General features: G+C 37.4%; 1 protein-coding gene across 4 annotated transcripts in view; it reads left to right on the top strand.

Moving 5' to 3' along the window:
* The window catches only part of asap1b (ArfGAP with SH3 domain, ankyrin repeat and PH domain 1b), a 94,845-nt gene that overhangs the window by 50,468 nt on the left and 24,823 nt on the right, over positions 1–19,554 (top strand). For all 4 annotated transcript variants that reach the window (XM_053228077.1, XM_053228076.1, XM_053228078.1 and 1 more), the window contains 12 exons: positions 1,752–1,897; positions 6,251–6,325; positions 7,708–7,757; positions 9,158–9,287; positions 11,344–11,429; positions 12,718–12,793; positions 13,192–13,278; positions 14,312–14,412; positions 15,615–15,684; positions 15,899–15,986; positions 16,470–16,518; positions 18,609–18,772. In XM_053228077.1, the coding sequence (XP_053084052.1) occupies positions 1,752–1,897; positions 6,251–6,325; positions 7,708–7,757; positions 9,158–9,287; positions 11,344–11,429; positions 12,718–12,793; positions 13,192–13,278; positions 14,312–14,412; positions 15,615–15,684; positions 15,899–15,986; positions 16,470–16,518; positions 18,609–18,772 (1,122 nt within the window). The remainder of the gene's footprint in view (positions 1–1,751; positions 1,898–6,250; positions 6,326–7,707; positions 7,758–9,157; positions 9,288–11,343; positions 11,430–12,717; positions 12,794–13,191; positions 13,279–14,311; positions 14,413–15,614; positions 15,685–15,898; positions 15,987–16,469; positions 16,519–18,608; positions 18,773–19,554) is intronic.

The raw sequence follows: 19,554 nt of genomic DNA on the forward strand, positions 1-19,554 counted from the left end.
CACGTTATACTAATGATGTGTCATTATGCTGTGATAGATCAGTTGGAGAACTGCAGACAATCTTTCTTGAATCAGTGTGCATTTCCTGTTTTGTAAATACTACCATGAGGTCATTCGTCAGACTTGATTTGAGTATTTAGATTTGTTCCATTATGCAATGTCAACAATCGTGAAAGCTCATTTAGCTCATTTGATAAAGGTTACTTTTAGAAATGGAGAATCTCTGATCTTGTGTGGTGATTTCCAATTCATTCAAGCTGAATGAGAATACTCAGCAGTGTAAACAAACTAGCTCCATGGCTGAATAAGTGCAATTTCCCTTGAAGAGCACTTCATATTGTTGAACTTCAAGAATATTACTGTGTGAAGGCTCCCTTTGTTTGAGTCTGATTCTTCATTATGATACAGAGACCAGGAAGTGAGAGAATAAATAACCCTAGATCACATTTCAGGATTGTTTGGACTATACATGATGTATGATGTTTGGATCATCATAATTTCAGTTGTCTTCCTAACATTATATCACAGTGCTGTTGAATTCTTGATTCTGATGGGTCAACATTTGCTGATTAGTTTTCTTTATACCATCTAGATTAGTCAGAAGTTGTGCATTATTTTCATATAACAGCGCAAGTAGTTTCAGCTGTAACATGAATGATAGGTTAATATTAATACACTTGTTCTAATACGTAACTGTTTCTATAGTAACCTATAGTATAGTACTATAGTATAATATAGAATAGTAAATCTTATACACCAGGAATTGTACAGTGGACATTCCACATAATTTAAGACTAATAAAAAAATGGATTTAAAAGAGATATTGTTTAACAAAGTAAAATGTCTAATCGTTGATAATGTTTTTTTTGTTAAGAGACATTTACGTAACATTTATGGACAGAGTCCCCAGTGTCAGTGCTTTATAACAGTCAGAGGTAAATCTGTAACTTTAACTGATAAAGGAGCATCTTGAGGACTTCTTGGTTTCTCACTGAAATAACAAAATATTTTTTTAAGTGTTAAATTTAAGAGAAAGAAAAAAGAGAGACTGAAGAGAGGAAATGACTGTTTATAGCTGCCATGTTACTTAAGTGATAACAGGAACTTGTTTCACATACGTTCCACATACGTTCCACATCACTAAATGTAACTATAAATTGTTAAAATATATGATGTGTTGTTCATTAATAATTAAAAAAGTAATCGTTGGCAAATTGCTGTAGTATAGGAGGAATAAAACTCTTTGGGGGATGTGCCATCATAGGAAAATAATCAACTTTAGGGTGGTAACACACCCCATCATTATTACTTACATTGGCAAACCTGTTAAAGTATAGCGCAAAAATGTGAACTGATGTTGTATGTTGCTATCATCAGATAGGTCAGTTATCGTTTCACACATTCTGCAGATAAATATTTTTGAGTACCACATCCACTTATATAAAACCTTCAAAACCCCTGTTTTTGACTAAGCAGAGCTGCACACTGCTGCTGAAGTTAGATTTTTACAAGAAAGAACAATTAGGGGATTTGATCTTTTTTGTTTTCTGATGGTTTTTCTTATATATGTGCAAGGATGTGCAAAGATTTCGTAATAATTTTTTCCTTTAATTTTTACCATTGGCTTGTGGTTTTAAATGATTTTGATTAATACTGTGATACCGCAATTTTTTTTAGACTAATTATCATACTGTATCACCCCTAGCTTTGAATATGCGAATATAACCTTATGTGTGTTTGTGTGTGTCTAGAACACCTTCAAAATGAGGAGATGTATGCTCAGGCACTGGACAAGTTTGGCGGTAACTTCATCAGCCGAGACAACCCTGACCTGGGAACGGCCTTTGTTAAGTTCTCCACTCTGACAAAGGAGCTCTCATCCCTGCTCAAAAACCTGGTGAGCTTTTACATCAATTCAGATTTCATACAGTAGTGATTTGAGTCTTTGGCTAGCTTTCTTGGTCAGGAATCATTTTGTGTGGGACTTACTTTTTATATAGTATTAACTGAAATTTGGAACCCAACGTTCTGCTCAGGGGCATATTTAATTCCAGCACACAGTATGGATGAGATGTAGGCTGTATCAGCTGCTGGATGAGCGCTTCAGAGTGTTGTACACAGGTTGCTCTGCGTTGGTGATGGAACCTGCTTGCATGCTGAGCACAAAAATGTGTGAATGTGTGTATGATTGTGTGTGTGAATGTGGGTGCAATTGCTCTCACTTCCTGGCAGTAGCATTGAGAAGAAGTGTCAGAAATATAATGAGTAGGAGACACAGCACCAACTACTTCTCCCCTTGTTCATAAACACACACATGCACTCTCTCACTCCCTCTCTCTCACATACACACATAAATACATGCAAAATACACGCAAGCAGTGTCTACAGAAGTGGATTCATGTCCTTCTGTGTGCCATCTCTCAGCTGGTGTCTGAATGAAGGGAGAAATAATAGCTTTCACACCTACAATCTCCTTCTGTCATCTCTCTCTCTCTCTCTCTCTCCTCTCTCTCTCTCTCTCTCTCTCTGTCTGTCTCGATTTCTCTCTGTATGTCCTTGTTTGGTCTCTTACTCTTTCTCTCTGGTTTATAATTGGTTTGAATTGTAGCTGGTGTGTAAAGCTTCTCCCTTTCTAAAACTCGCTGGTGAAAATGTGTGAGTGCCCAGCAGCCATCTCGTCTACACCTCTACATACACACTCTCAGACAGGCTTATAAGTCAATATATAAGGAAACATTTTGTGTGTGTGTGTGAGTCTGTGTGAGCCCTGTCAAAGTGAAATTCACTTAAAAAAAATATAGTATTTTAATTTATATTCATAGAGGTAAATATATTTAGAGGTTAATAAATATTTCTGTTTACAGTTGTCTAATATGTCTGTTGAAACAATTTTATGTTTTTAGCAGTTTTTAATTGCTAGTTTAGCCTTTCTGCCATTTGTGTCCCTCAAATGCGTATTCAGTACTGTGCAAAGCCTAACAACGTCTACAGTCTTAAGCGCTGTACAAGGGCTGTACTGTTGCAGACAAAAATAACACATCATAAAACAGGGGTGTCAAACTTAAATTCTGCCCAACCACATCAGTGTGTTTGTGGGCCTTTGAAGGCCCATAAACTAAAGCTATTAATTTTCTGATGTATTAATATATATTCAGTTGATTAACACCAATAACCAGCTCTGAAAATTAGAGTAGGATGATTGTAGGTAACAGAAGGACTAACAAATTCTGCTGTATGCATTATTTGGTGATATTTATTGTATTGTTTTAAAGTTGTTAAAATATATATTAGGGTTACAGACTAGTTCAATTAGATTAATACATTCACTAGTGGCTGCTGTGGGAATCTTGACAAGTCCAGGTGGCAGAAAAAAAACAGTGAGGTAGGCGCTAAAGAAATGCAGGCAGATGATAAAAAAGCAGCTTAAATGTTATATTTCAGACTAGATTTAACAAATTCTACAGTCAGGATGACTACACTGAGAAAGTATATCTTTTATTTTCTTATATATATATTTCTTTATATATATAAAAACCCAGCAGCCTTCATTATGTTTTTTTTGTCTGAAAAGTCTCTTATGTAATATGCTGCTTTCTTTACTGACGTACAGACATTTTTCTGTAACATTTAATTTTGTGCTGTGTTTGGAAATCTAAAATGTTTTTGTACTGACTCGATAATGTACTTAAAAAAAAAAAAAAAAAAAAAAGGGGTGCCCAAGACTTTTGTACAGTACTCTGTGTGTGTGTATGTATGTATTTGTGTGTATATATATTTACCTTTGTGCACAAGAAGACCATGTAAGTGAATTTCCCTGTTTCTAGCTTTTCCCCAAACAGTTCAATGCAGCAAAAGTAAAGGAGAACATGTAGTGCAAGAGGTCTCAGGAGTGCATTTGTTTAATTCTTGCTAATTTTCTGACCAGTGATTTGTTGTTAATGGTCTTAATATGTTGTTAAAGAACTCTTTCGCTGTGAGTTTGGTAGTCTTAGAATACAAATCGTAATGTTCTCACCTCTGTGACCGTCCAGACAGTCGAGAAAGGGTCAAATTTTTCATTAAAGTCTCAGAGTATGATGCTGTTATGATGCTTGTCTAAAAGCCACCAATAGAAGGATGACATACTATGGCGCAGATCTCACAGAACAGCTGCAAATACAGTAGTCACAGTGGTGAAGCAACATGTATCATTATTTAAAAGTGTCAGTGTTTAGTTATGAAGAACATAGTTGACAGTTTATTTGATTATATAAATAATATTTTTCTGAAGCCTTAGTCCAGTTCACTCTGTAAAATAAATGCTGCCGGTTTGGAATAGAGCAACAGTTTTTATAATGAAAAATATTTGTGTTTATTCCTGTTCCCCATGTATGTGTAATGAGTATCATTACTGTACTAATACTTTGTTCTGAAGAGTTTAATTTGCACATGAACAATAAATAGACAGGTAAATGTGCAAGGTGCAGCGATTGCAGCAGACAGGATCCACTTTTGATGGATGTGAGTGCCTCTATTCACAGAGCTGGTATCAGTTGAAATGTTGGTTCAAGTTGAAGTTTATTTGGTCAGTGAGACAGATGAATGAATCAAAAACACTTTAGAAATGCTTTCAATAAACCCAATGCCTTTATAAACTCATTTGCACACACGACCTGTTTTTATTTTTCTCTCTCACACACACACACGCGCACACACTGTCTGTGAGAAGCAGTTTGTGAATGACAGATTTAGGCCTTACCGAGTGATCTAGCTCTGAATGGAGATATAACTAGAAGCACATTAGCCCTGGCACCACAGTCATGTGATGTTCTCAGCCTCTCCATTCAGCTGCTCCTGCTGTGCAACTTCAGACTATTTGACAGGTTCATTTCCCCCTGCTGTTCTTTTTCTTCTCCTTTTTCATTCAGGTATTAAAGTTTTGATGTGACTGCGCTCATTTAGCCTGTTTAGAAGTTCAAACCCTCACAGCGGGTCGTTCTGGGCCAGTATTTGAGACATGTCACACAGCTTCCATGACCTCACAGAGTGCTGCGAATAGGAACAGCTCAAGATTATCTGAAGACTGCATCACTTGTGCTATCAGTAGGGCTTATTGTGGGTCATTCGGTTTAATGCAGCGGTTTCTAAACTACAGGTTGTGACCCCACTACGAATGAGATGCGAGAGAAACTCACAATCTTGTTTCATTCATTTATTTTACAAATCAATATTAGAAATATCAAAGGCAGATTTTGTGCGGTAATATTTTGAAATGTTCCTGGGAGTCACATTCAGATAAACCACATTTAAATTAATAGGATACGTATTAATTTTAGTATTTTCACTGTAATGACATGCTGCAGTTGTGTAGTTCAGCAATAAAAATGAACAAATTTCCCCATCCATCTACCTCTGATAAATATACTCCTATTGTGTCTCAAATGACATATTTGTGTACTATTCTAGACTGTTATTGGGTACTAACACTAACTGGGTTTTCTATTACGGTTAGTGTTTGAATTTTAAACACCTCCCATGTCGCCTTTGTCTTCTCGATTTTCTAGATTACTAAATACTTTTGAATGTGAGGTCAGGGTTTTCGATTTAAGACACAGTGCATGATAACAGTCATGATGGTGGCAGAAAGTTTTAAGAGATACAGAGCTTGCCAATGTATGTAACATGGCTGAGCAAAAAAATCGCTAAACATTCTACAGTTCGACTTGGAAATCTGATGGACAGGAATGTTTTGGCTCTGGCATGACATCTAGTGAATGTCACTTTTAAATCTTCCGGGTATACATAAGATATGCAGCAAGTGTGTGAATAATGTCGCTTGATTGCTGCTTCTGCACACACGCAAAATCATGGGTCAAGTATAAATCATGCTGCTTTATGTTGGGCCATATCACACCACCCTGGCCTGAATTACTTTCCTATAACAACACAACACTTTCCATTACAGTGGGAGTCAGTGCAAGGAGTATCCCTTTGGTTTTTGGTTACTTGTGTTACACATACGTATGTAACTGACATCATAAAAAAAAGAACTGAATTGTTACAGTAGTCCTATATTATTAATCTGGAATAAAAAAATGTAGGTCAAGGCTTTAGGTCATAGAAAATTTATAATGTCCATTTGTTGTTTGTCCAAAAGTTTGGGAACCCCTGGATTAATGCGTCACTAAACGGCTGATGAGAGTCTAGTGGTCCTTCCTGGATTATGCAGTACTTTGAAGCATTAATTTAGTGTCTCTCTCTCTCTGTACAGCTCCAGAACCTGAATCATAATGTGATCTTCACACTGGACTCTCTGCTGAAAGGAGACCTGAAAGGCGTAAAGGGGGTGAGATTTATAGACTGACACACACACAAACACACACGAGCAGCAGTGATGGGGAAAAATACAGAGAGAAGTGGCTGAAGGGTAAAGAAAGTGCTTTTGGTAGGCAGAGCAAGAGACTGAAGATATAAACACCTTACTGTTAATGTGTGAACATCTGTATATAAACAGTTTAATTTAAACTACAGAGCATGGCCTTTAGCATGATGTAGCATATTGAAGGCATTATCATCATTAGTACTCCATAATTACTCCTCAAATTTACTCAGAATTCCAAGTTCCATGCTTGTGTTTTACAAATGTGCAAATGTTGATTTTCAAATTCTCATTCAAGCACTCAACTAGTTCAGAGTGATGGATGCAGTGCAGAATATCTCGGTAGTGCTTTTGACTGCTGTGTTGTGGAGGAACTGAATTACACTGATGCTTCACTACATTTTAGTTTGATAGGTTAAAATGACAGTGAAGTATATGTACGAAGGGAAGATCCTTCGATGTTGTCTGTGCCATTTTTTGCCATGAACTCACTGGATAAGTATGGCTTCTGCTACCTTATGTGACTTTTCTGTGGGGCTTCTTCAATGCGCCCTCATTACCTGTGAGTCACTCTAGTTGTGGTTTAGTGATGTGAATATGTGGTTCTGGGTTGTGTGGTTTTTTTTATGTGTATTATTCTGCGGTTTTGGAAAACATTTACATTTACCTAATCTGGATGACACTTTCAACCAACTTTCAATTGAGACAGGATCTAACTGAGCAATTAAAGGTTGAAGGTTTAGGGTCTTGCTCAAGGGCCCAACAGTGGCAGCTTGGTGACTGTTAGCTACCACTGTTCACATAATCCAGTATAACTCTGAGGTGCATGCGTGAGAGTATTTGTCGTGGATGGAGAGGTTAAGGTAGTGTTTTCTAGGCCCCTGATAACACTGCTAGCTCTCTGTTCTCTCAGTGACTGTGCCTCCTTTCTGCAAGCAGACTCATTTTGTTTGGACTAGATGGCACGGGTGGGATTTTCAAGAGAACATAATTGTTCAATTTCACTTGAGAATTTTACTAAACACTTTTCTCAGCTGTCTTTTTGGAGGACGACTGACCTGCATATTTCTGTTTTCCCTGCTCAATGACTCTGCTTGTTAATGAGCCTTTCAAGAGTTTAAGGAGGTTAGCACAGCTATGCCTGATATTGTATTTGTATTACTCACATTAATGTACTTTATCTGTTTTGTAAATATGGTATTTTCTCTTTGTAATCATAATACCTTTCTATCTATTTTCTATTGTAGCATTGCATTTTATTTCAAAACATCAAAGACAGCGTGAGAAGCATTACTCTGGCTGTTTCAGCCTGCTGATAACTTTATTTTTCTCTTGTGTTTTCTCCTGAGGACCTGAAAAAACCATTTGACAAAGCCTGGAAGGACTATGAAACAAAGTTGTAAGTGAGCCTGTGTACACTGGAAGAGTCCATTGATGTTTTCCCAGTAGTGGTGTGTCTTTAAAAATATCTATGTGTATTTGTGTGTATAGTGGAATTATAGCACTGTACAAGATGAGACACAGTGCTGTTGAAGACTGAAAGCAGGGGTGGACAAATCTTAAATTTATTACCTAGCCCACTGGGTAAAAGCTCCAGTGTTCTGCCCAACCCCATGTTTTCGTTGCCTGGAAACCTAATTGAATAGACTAAAAAAAAGTGGTATCTAACATGATATAATAACAAATGGTGAGTTAGTTAGCTAGTTAAATCTGTTGATGCAGACTAAGGGAAACAAGCATGCAGGAGCATTTCTGAATGTTTTTGAGCCCTAAGTGACAACATATTTAGGGGCAGCTCCCCATACCAATCAATATTTTATTTGCAAGAATGGACAGATATAATACTTCATTATGGTGGTTTGAGGGGAAAAATAATTAAATAAGCAATAAAATAAAAACTATATACACAAGGAACAATGCAGCTGCATAATTTTCAGTTGGTTCTAATGCTGATGATGCCCCAAAATATTTCCTTCTAGCATCAGAAAAATGATAATTAGACCATTAGGCTACCTAGCATGATGAAAGGTTTGAACTCAGACAAATTTCTTCATTGGTTGTGAATGAAAAGAGCTGAAAAGAGCTGTAGGTGACATTTTGGCTACCTGAGCAGTCATTATCAAGATCTACAGGCTACTGTTGTCATATCTGCTACTAATGAGCTAGCAACTTCTTTATTCTAGATACTAGCTAGCTGGACACTAATGGTTTCATTTCAATTACATCAACAGGTAAAGGCAAGTATGAGGACAAATTGACTAAATAGTGCTATAGTTACAGTATCAAGGTGTGTCGAATCACCATTATGTTTAAACATAACTACATACCAAACTAAAAATTGAGAAAGTCAGTAAACAGTAGGATTTTTTTCCTCCTTATTTGATTGTTAATCCTACTAACAGTTTGGACTCTAAACTTGCTTGTCCTGGGCACCCAGGCTAATGATTCATCCAACCTTGGCTCCGTACCGTCTGTACTGAGGCTCCTAACCGATGAATCTATCTGAGCTGCTTGTAGAGCATCACTCTCAGCTTGTTCATGTTAAAAGTCATTGGAGATAAATAGTGGCTTTAAATGTTTGCATTTAGGAATGACATGTGACAGGCATTTCAGTTTCTTTAAAGTTGTAACTTTTATGTGTAATTGTTAACTTTGTTGCTTACAGCATTATATAGTGCCTGTCAGTACTTGATATATTTATTATGAAATACATAACTGTATTAAGGTAAGTTTATGGTGTGTGTGTGTGTGTGTGTGTGTGTGTGTGGTATCTTTGAATCTTTCATGGTCTATCTTCAGTACAAAGATAGAAAAGGAAAAACGAGAGCACGCCAAGCAACATGGCATGATCCGAACAGAGATCACGGGTGCCGAGATTGCAGAGGAAATGGAGAAAGAGAGACGCCTTTTTCAGCTTCAGATGTGTGAGGTGAGTACAAGGGCCACTAGAACTGCAAAAGGCCAGACAAAATACAGGTTCAGGGTACAGCAGCGGGTATCAGAAAACTGTACGTTTGCAGGTAAACAATAATCTTAATTCTTTGATTATTAAGGCAATGAATTGCTTTAAGCAATTCAGTTATATTCAGACTGTTCAGTTCAGGGTTCTGTTCAGACCCATCTTGAGCCAGTACCAAAGCTGCTTATCGTATTTGTGTTACCATCAGGAAAGTTTGACAATGAGCTGAGTTCAGTCAGGTGTGTTGAGTGTGAGGACCAGGATAAGGAATCACTGATTTAGATCGGTGAGAATTTCCTGTTTTTCTACACATCCACAAGCATAATAAACCAGAAACCTTTCTCTTCAGAGTCGCAACAATTGCGAATAAACATAACTATCACTCTCCCAACAGAACACATAAATGACAAATTTAATATGGTCAATGTTATTATCCGTTAACTTATTATATTCTATGAAATGGATTATTAGGGGGCCAAGCACCGAAGGTGCATAGGCACCCTATTGTTATTCTATGTTTTCTTCTTCTTCTTCTTCTTCTTCTAGCTAGGGTGTCTATGGGAACCCATAGAGACGTCTGCTAAAAAATTGTGAAATTTGGCACACTGATTGGGGAGGGTCTAAGGAACATACTGACCAAATTTGGGCCAAGTGTTGCCACCACCATCGGGTTAAATTTGGGCCTAATTTGGAAGTAGATTAATGGTCATAACTTTTGAACTGTGTGTCCAAAATTTAATAGCCAGGCATCACTGGATTCCCTGGGTCAAGATGAGTTCAGTGCACCCCATGAGGTTAATTAGATTTTCCGCCATCTTGGATTTTGTCAAAAACAGTTTTTTCGCTACTTTTTCCAAATTTTGTCCAATCTTCACCACATTTGGCTCACATCATCTTGACACCTGTCTAAACAATGCTGCAGCAATGCCATCCTGCTGCCCATTTGTTCGTCTAGAACTTTCCTCCCACAGGAAGGGATTCCACCACTGTCCGTGGTCAAAACGTACACACCATAAGTCAAACTACAAATCACTCTTGAATCTCTTTGCCTAAAATTATGGCTCTGCTTTCCTGGTATTGCTTAGGCAACAGTTGTAGCGTGTTTGTGAATGTGTGGCTCACCGAGTCTGGGTGCTTGGCCCACGAAAATGCTGCTTGCAGCTTTAATTATTATTATTATTATTATTATTATTGTTGTTGTTGTTGTTGTTGTTGTTGTTGTTGTTGTTGTGGTGGTGGTGGTGGTGGTGGTTGATATTTATTTCTTTATTTTCTTATTTGTTGCTTAATCCTCTCTCTCTATTCACCCATCTCTCTGCACTAAAAAGGTTAGGTAAATGTCCCTCAAAACTAGCAACTTATTGTGTGCTGTATCAACCCAGCCTCATTGTGTTGTGTTACACTGATAGATATATTCACACATACAGTGAAATCAATCCGGAGCACAGATGCAAAATGACACGGAAGGAAAGTTTAGCCGGATTTTCCTGCTGTGGGATAAACCAGGATTAAGATTATGTTTTATTCATTTGTTTGCTGGGCATTTTCTTTTTCTGGGTAACTGTCATGTTTCTATTTTCAGACTGAGTCTGCTCTGAAGAAGCTCCTCCTCAGGCATCTGTACTGGTGCAGAAATGAGGACATTTTAATACAGTAGAGTTTTAAAATGGAGGCTTTGCATTTATCCTCTAATGTATTTTGGTGCTTGTTAGCATTACAGGGATGGTCAAGTGACAGCCATGATTGAAGATATGGTGATATTAATTCATTTGTGATTGGTTACAAAAATTAGAATGGAGATCTAATTGGTTAAAGTGGCATTGCAGCATCTCTCCCTCAGGATTTCAAGAACTCACTAAAAATGCAAATTTCTAAGCATAAAGCTTGCAGTGTGTAAAGAATTGAAAAGGACTGAACCATACAAAAATGTTTTTAATGTCAAATTGCTCACAATGGAAGGTGTGGAAGGTGATTACAAGAACCTGACAAATTTTTATATATGTAAAAATTCTCTTTGCTTTTGCAGTACCTGATCAAGGTGAATGAGATTAAGACCAAAAAAGGTGTTGACCTTCTCCAGAACCTGATCAAGTATTACCATGCACAGTGCAAGTAAGTTATGTATTTAACAAAGTAATTATAAACGATGCCTTGCATCATTTGCATACACAGAACCTCCACCTTAGAATCAGCTCCTTCTTTTTTTTTTTTTTTATTTTCATTGTTATTTTATTTTTTCTCCCCCAATTTTCTTCCTATATTAGTCTTGGGCAGTTCCCACCCACCAGTTAGGTCTCATATGACAGCTACCAGTCTGGGAGGGTGAAGGCTATCACATGCTTCCTGCATGATGTGAAGCCAGCCAACCTCATCTTTTCATACTATTGCTCATACTACATCACAGGGCTGTGTGTTATAAACATGTGTGTATAACAGTATAACAGCATTGCTCCAATGTCTTATGGATGAGTAACCCTGATTAGTCATGCAAACATCCAATCAGCAAATGACGTGGTGCCAGCTTCATTTTAAATGTTTCAGTGGTCTCCCCCCAGCCCCTTCCCCCGATAAACTCCAGAGAATCTTCTCTTACTTTTACGGGCAGAGTTAAATGATGGGGATCCAGCTTGCACGCTCGGCCAGGGTATGGATAGCCCTGGGGTTGCATTTGTTGTCAAGCTATGACAAGCTGTGCTGGTAGGTAGAAAAGCTCTGTTTGCATGCACTGTTTGTGCAGAAATGGTAAACAGTGCTCAGAGAAGGGTTCCCACAGCATGGCAGAAAGTTATTGGCTCCTAACAAAGTGATGAGCAGAAAAAGGCCAGTGTAAGCCCTATCTTTGGTCTATCAGCACATCAGCAGAGTCATGTCCTATTGATTTGAGAGCACTTACCTTGCAGTTCAGGACCTTGTTAAGTCATCATACCTGCTGCAGATGAGCTCTACACTGTCACTGGATAGCTTTTTAGTCTGCAGTGGTTCACTGAGCTTTTTCATTGAGCTCCAAGGTTTTTCACATGCAGACAAATACACAATGTGTCAGGGATGTCCAGATAGGTCATAGAAGCAATGGGGAATTGTGGGTATTTTGGGTATTTGACTCATCTGTGTTTTGGCAGGTTGTTAGAGTTGGCAAGATATTAGTCATCTGCATCAGTAACAATGACCGTGGCTACGACACCTTAAATGTTTTGAAAATGAGTTTAAGGATGATTAGGATTTGCCAATCTGAGTTAATAAACTACTACTAGTGATGGAGCTACTCTCTGAGAAAATTAATCAGCACCTTCTGACCAATCAGAACTGAGAATACCACAGCCTGTGGTATAAATATCAGGAGGTTTGGTTTGCTAAAGTGTACTCAATGTCCTTAATTTCATGTTCTGTAAATTATTTTCAGTTTCTTCCAGGATGGCTTGAAGACAGCTGATAAGCTCAAGCAGTACATTGAGAAGCTAGCTGCTGATCTTTACAACGTATGTAACTTGCATTGCAACTGGGAACTGTTTTTATATGTTTATGAAAGCTTTTATGTTGACTCAGTCAGAGTTCTAGTCCTAATATTGGTTAGATTCTCAGTTAAATTACCTGAAACAGGTTTTCAGGTTTTGTGTTAAAATTAGTATTTTGTTTTTCGGCAAAGCACCTTGTTCTGGCTAGGCGAGCTCTCACGCTCTCTGTCTCTCTCTCTCTCTCTGTGTGTGTGTGTGTGTGTGTGTGTATATATGTGTATATATGTATATATATATATATATATATATATATATATATATATATATATATATATATATATATATATATATATATATATATATAATGTGTGTGTGTCTGTGTGTGTGTGTGTGTGTGTGTGAAACTGTTTTCTGGTTCCTAGATAAAGCAAACTCAGGATGAGGAGAAAAAGCAGCTCACAGCACTGAGGGATCTTATCAAGTCCTCCTTGCAGTTAGAGCAGAAAGAGGTAAGTAGACAGTCTGGTGTGCCCCAGATTTCAGTCCTAGTAGCAAAAACAGTTGCTGAGTATTAGCCTTATTTGTTGCTATAATGGGGATCAGTGTCTTGGAATTCTTTAAACAATAGCAGGGGTGGACAAATGTTAACTTCATTAGTTAGCTAATGGACACTAGCTAGTGTCCACCCCTGAGTAGGATTATAAGATTTGAAGAATTACTATAATATTTCATTGGCACGTATAATATTTAATTCATATAATATTTAACTATTATATGAAATACATCTTTCTAACTTGATGGATATATTTTGAGTCTTACTATTTCTGTTCAGGTGTTCTAGACAAATGTGAAGCTGATGTTTAGCTTCTGAAACATGTCTATAGGTACATGTAGACCTATTTGTGTGAGAGTGAGAGAGGGAGTACCCAGTGCTGTACCATGCTGGTAGCCAGTATGAGGTCGACCTTGCTGGTAACCAGTGTTGTGCCCCACTGGTTGCTCAGTAGAAAGTCACTGACTGAATGACACTCTTTTTAGTAATGTAGATCATCTTCAGTAGCTACATGCTTTTTATCTTAAGCATCTAAAGTCAGCCATGTTGTCTTTTTTTTATTGCTTCTTTTTATGTCCCTTTCATTTTCTTATATTCACACACACACACACACACACACACACACACACACACACACAAACACTTGTACAGCTGTGTTGTTCATGTACCATGCTTTTCACACTTTCTCCTGTGTTCTTCTCACTTGCTGCCTTTTTGGATTGAAGTCTAGAAGAGTAAGTTCATAGCATGCTCAACATGCAGTGTATGTTGAGTTGCATAGTCTGAATTTACTGTTAAAGAGAAGGATTGTTTCGCAAGTTGTTTTTGGAGTGCATTGTACAGCATGGATTTCGGTTTATTACCTGTAATTATTTTACTCGTTTTTTTGGCTGTTAGAAAAAAGTATGTGTATCTGTCAGGGTTTAGCATTGGTATTTATGTTTGTATGTTTACACCATGTATATATCTATATGTTTGTCCTCGGGCAGGACTCGCAGAGCAAGCAGGGAGGCTACAGCATGCACCAACTGCAGGGCAACAAAGAGTTTGGCAGTGAGAAGAGAGGTTATCTGCTAAAGAAGAGTGATGGGTAGGAAAGCTCACCATATGTATATACACACACTTCTGCCAGAAATATGGTAGCTCCTCATCCAACCGAGTCAGCAGAAATCTTTTAGCCTTTCAAATCCTGATGTTTGAATCCTGACAATGCCAAAGCCATGTGGGACTGGGAGCATAACTGCCTGTGTTCTGTGTGGGAGAGCAATATTGGGCATGGTTTCTTGGGATAGTGCTTTCCTCTGAGTGTGTTCTGCTGCTGTGTAATGTAGCATGAGCAGCAGTTTGAAAAGATGCAGTGGTGGCTGCACATGTCTTCACGTGATTGGGGAGAGGTGGCTGGTGGGTAGGTATTGGCAGGTGACCAAATTGGGAGAAAAGGGGATGGGGAATCAAACTAAAAAAGCGACTAATAATTTTTTCATGCAAAACATTCCACAATATCAGAATTTTTCTGGTTTTTCAATCGTTGTTGGCACAGTTACTCAACATGTAGAAAGCTGCACCCACCTTCAGTTTGTATACAATTACATTTATTTATTAAAATCCTCCAAGCTCACAAAGAAAACAAAAGGTGATAAAATACAATACATAAAATAATTAAATACTAGTACTACTTAAATTAAAGTAAATTAAATTAAACTAACACAAAACAAACACACTCTGGACATAAAAGAAGCTCAGACTAAAATAATAAAGCCTACTACGAATACACCCTCAGGCAAACAGGAATCACCAAATGCAAGGGAATATAAATAGGCCTTTCAACGTTTCTTAAGAAAATGCGCTGAACCCAATAGCCATATAGAAATGAGTAAGTTTTGTAGCATTAACCTAAAATGCACCGTACTGCTTAGATTTTTATTTCACGCTTGGGACAGCCAAAAACCTCTGATTCGAGGACCTAATAGTCGGTAAACAATAGATCTGAAATATACAGGGGCTTCATCTTGCAGTGCTTGATTGTGTACAGGACAGCCGACTAATACAAAAACTGTATTTGTGCTATATCGGCCTGGAATATTCTGATATTATTATTTCAGTTTAATGATTAATTAACCCCAGAACAGTAGGGGTTTGTACAAATAGTAAATTGTTCTTAAGCACATGCCTTGCTATTGTGAGTTGTGATGTGGAATGTCTGTAAGGAAATCTAAGTCTGTCAAAGACAGATTAAGCTTGTTTCAAACACGAACAGTTAACCAGGGTTTACGGTGTAGCTTTTTCTCATAGGCTGCGGAAGGTATGGCAAAGGAGGAAATGCTCTGTGAAAGGAGGAATTCTCACTATCTCTCATGCCACGGTGAGTTAGGAACAGTTGTACACAATCAAAGTGTCCATCCAATGACTAATAAAAATCAAATTTTCATTTATATTAGCAAAGATTCATCCATACTCCAGATACATCAATATACAGGATTATTATTATTATTATTATTATTATTAATAACCATGTTATTCCATAACCCACAATAATTGCTGAATTTATTTGTCTTTATGTGTATGTGTGATAACAGTCGAACAGGCAGCCAGTCAAACTGAACCTACTCACATGTCAGGTCAAGCCGAGCACTGAAGACCGCAAGTGTTTTGATCTCATTTCTCGTAAGAAGAACCAATTTCCACTTTCACCTATTTCCACTTTCATCTAAGTTGAGAAAGAGAACAAACCTGAAAAGATTGAATTACTTCAACCACAGTTGTTTGTTATAAGGCAGATATTACTGTACTTCAGACAAAAGTATGTACTTAATTGTAAAACATGTCTTTTTTTTTTATTTGACTGATCAAGTCAGTTTGCCAAATGCACTGGGCAGTATTAGCACTGGACAGTACGTTAATGATTGAAACAAAGGGTTTTTGTTAAAATTAGCACAAATTAGCACGTCAAAGCATCTTGTTCTGGCTAGGTGAGCTCTCCAGGTGGCTAGGTGAATTCCATACCATTCACCCTGTTTTCAGTAGTGCATTCTCAAATGTAGAATTTTTTTTCTATGTGACTATGGCTGAATTCTGGCAAACAGACATAAAAAAGATGTTTTTTTAACCTACATCATACAAAGGATTGTGTTTTCTTTTTTGATGTAGATAATCGCACATATCACTTTCAGGCTGAAGATGAACAGGAGTTTGTAATGTAAGTATATTTACCCTATTCACAGTGACATGTATCTTGTCCTACTAGTCTTTGTTATCCCAGTGAAAGATTATTGTGAATAAAATCTAAGAGCTAGTACTATAAGATCATATAAACTGCATAATCCCGTCTCACGAAAACTGATTAAGTGCTTTAGGTGTTTAGTTCATATTTACCACAACAGTTATAAGTAACACCAATTGATTCAAATAATTTTCTATTGATTTATGAGCTTACTTTGCATTTCAGTGAACCTGAAAGCATAACTGTAGTACAGCAGTAGCAGTTTATTGTGCATGCTTAGTGGTTAATACCTCATTGTTAGTGGCATTTTTATTGTGTGTACTAAAAGATTGAAAGAGGTCTATCAGTCATTCACGGAAACCACAGCATCTTTTTCCCACACCTCTTTTGTTCTTATTTATAGCCAAACTCCACCTTAATCTCCATTTCTCTCTCAGTCTTCCTTTTCCCACACACACACACTTCAGATCCCTCCCGCTGAGGCTGTGTGTTGCTGTAGAGCTTCATGCTGAGCTATTGGACGTCTGTTAATACGGGTGTTCCACATCAACACTTTCCCTGCGTTTCCCTGTCTTAGACTCTTCAAGTCTTCTATTAAAGACCAAATGTTTTTTCACAGCTGTTCTTTGTCCCTGTCATGGGGACTATCACAGGCGCAGAGCTTACTGAGTAAAACCTATTCAGGTGTCATAGAAACAATATTCCCTGATGCAGTTTATGCTTTCTGCACATACAGTTTATTTTATATACTTATTTTTCAAGTACCCTGCTATGTATAAAATCAATAACCATTTTCTTTGGTTAATTTATAGGTGCGTAACCCCTATAGGGGTGTGATTTTTATCTGTATCTACTTGGTGCTCAAAATAATCATATGTTTTTATATCTGGAAGTGGTTGTGGTCTAAAATTTCACAAATTACAACACACAATATCAATTTTCAGAACATAACTTTGTAGACCTTTTTGGAAAGCTCTTTATCTTCAATCTAATGTGACTGAGTAAACGAGCTGACTTTCCCAAGAATGTGCATTTACTAAGAATGTGGTTTTATTTTGGAGCTCAATAAGGCAGTGTTTAGATCAAGCTAAAACCGAATAGTACATCTCCTTCTAGTATCATATTGATGAATTTCTTATGTCGCCCAAGCAGGGGTGCCAGGTTCCGTTTGTAATGGCCGCATGCTGCAGATACTAAAATCAGAAAAGCACGAAAAGACAGAAAAAGAAGTAAAATGTGTATGCCGTTTGCTTTCTGGCAAGCATTCTAAAATAAACAAACAAACAAGCAAGCAAAGAAAAAAGAAAGAAATACTGTATAATACAGACTATTGTTTGTATCTGTATTTAAATTGATTTAGGACACATTTAGGACTCTGTCCATTTCAAATAATGTATTTGTATTTGGTTACATCTCTATTAAATTAAGACTGACTTGAAGATGAGCTGTGCACCACCTGATTGTATTTTGAAATCGTTCCTAAAATTCTTTGAATAGTTGTCATTAGATTTTAAGACTCTAATGATGTATCATCTGTATATTTAAATATTTATTTTTTTAAATCTGGCTTGTTAGAGCAGAGAAAACACAAAATTGTGAAGTGCAGGGTTTCCCAGCTCTGGGACTAACAATCACACATCTCTTTTTCCTCAATACTAAATGCCTTGTAAAGCTTCTGTGTCAGTCCCAGAGGCGACTGAATGTGGGAAAACAATACAGGTGAAGGAAGTGGATCTCACAGTTTTCAATTGTGTTGTTTTTTTTTTTTTTTTTTTTTTTTTTTTTTTTTTTTTTTAAGGTTAGCCTGAAAAGTAAAGTAAACAATGTCCCTATCCCAGAATGCATTGCACACAAGGCATAGACTGTGATAGAGAAGAGTATATTAGGATACTACACCTCTGTGTGAGAATGAGGAGAGTTTGAAGTGGAGAAATTTTGCTCTAGAAAAAAACATGCACACACACACACACAAAGTGCCCTGAAAATTAAAAGTAATGTAATCACAACTGGTTATAGTTGCATTTGAAATGTTGTGTGGGTCTTGTCCTGTGTATCTACATTTACAGCTGGATCTCAGTGTTAACTAACAGTAAAGAAGAGGCGTTGAACATGGCATTCCGAGGAGAGCAGACAGCAGGAGAAGATGGCCTGGAGGATCTGACTAAAGCCATCATTGATGATGTCCTGCACATACCTGGCAATGAAGTTTGCTGCGACTGTGGTGCTGCAGGTGTGTGTGTGATCACATAATCATCATTCTTGTAACCTTGTAGCTGGAGTACGATGAAGTCAATTATAGATTAAGTGCCAATGCCTTGTTCAGACTTGGTATTAACATCTATCACAGGACATCCAATCACAAGTGAACAGCTGAGACTGATAGCTGTTGACATCTAATTTCCATTAGACAAGTTAATTCTTGTTATCACTTACTTTATAGCAACTATACACAGTCTTTCCTTCACCACCATTTTTCATTTTCTCAATGAAGTTAGTAAGACAAAAAAAACATGCAGCTTATCATATTGCTAGAGAAATTGGTACGTGCACATTTCTCGGCCCTGAGAGCTCTTTTGTGGTGGAAAACTTACAGGCCATTAGAAAGCTCTGACACACAAGACTCCTGCTGTAATTGTTAAATAAACATCTTCTTATGGAGAATTTTACGAAATCAATGATTATACTTTGTTAAATAAAGCTTTTTTAATTCATTTAATCATTAGCTGTAGATTATGTAGATGGTCTGCAATACAAGCTCAATTTGAGCGAGTGCAATAACAGAAACCTGTGGTTTAATTTACATCCATCACTCCTGTTAGAGCTAAGCTGTTACAAAAAATTTATCAATATCCTCTGACCAATCAGATTATGAGAATTCAACAGCACTGTGGTATAAACCAATACATGCCACGTTGTGTAATTGGTATATTCATGCTCTGCTGAGAGCAGTAGACGAACTGAGAATTAGTTCCATTTCTAGTTCTTCTCATGCAGCACTACCAGGCCATCACA

The sequence above is a fragment of the Pangasianodon hypophthalmus genome, chromosome 22, assembly GCF_027358585.1.
Source record: "Pangasianodon hypophthalmus isolate fPanHyp1 chromosome 22, fPanHyp1.pri, whole genome shotgun sequence".
NCBI lineage: Eukaryota > Metazoa > Chordata > Actinopteri > Siluriformes > Pangasiidae > Pangasianodon > Pangasianodon hypophthalmus.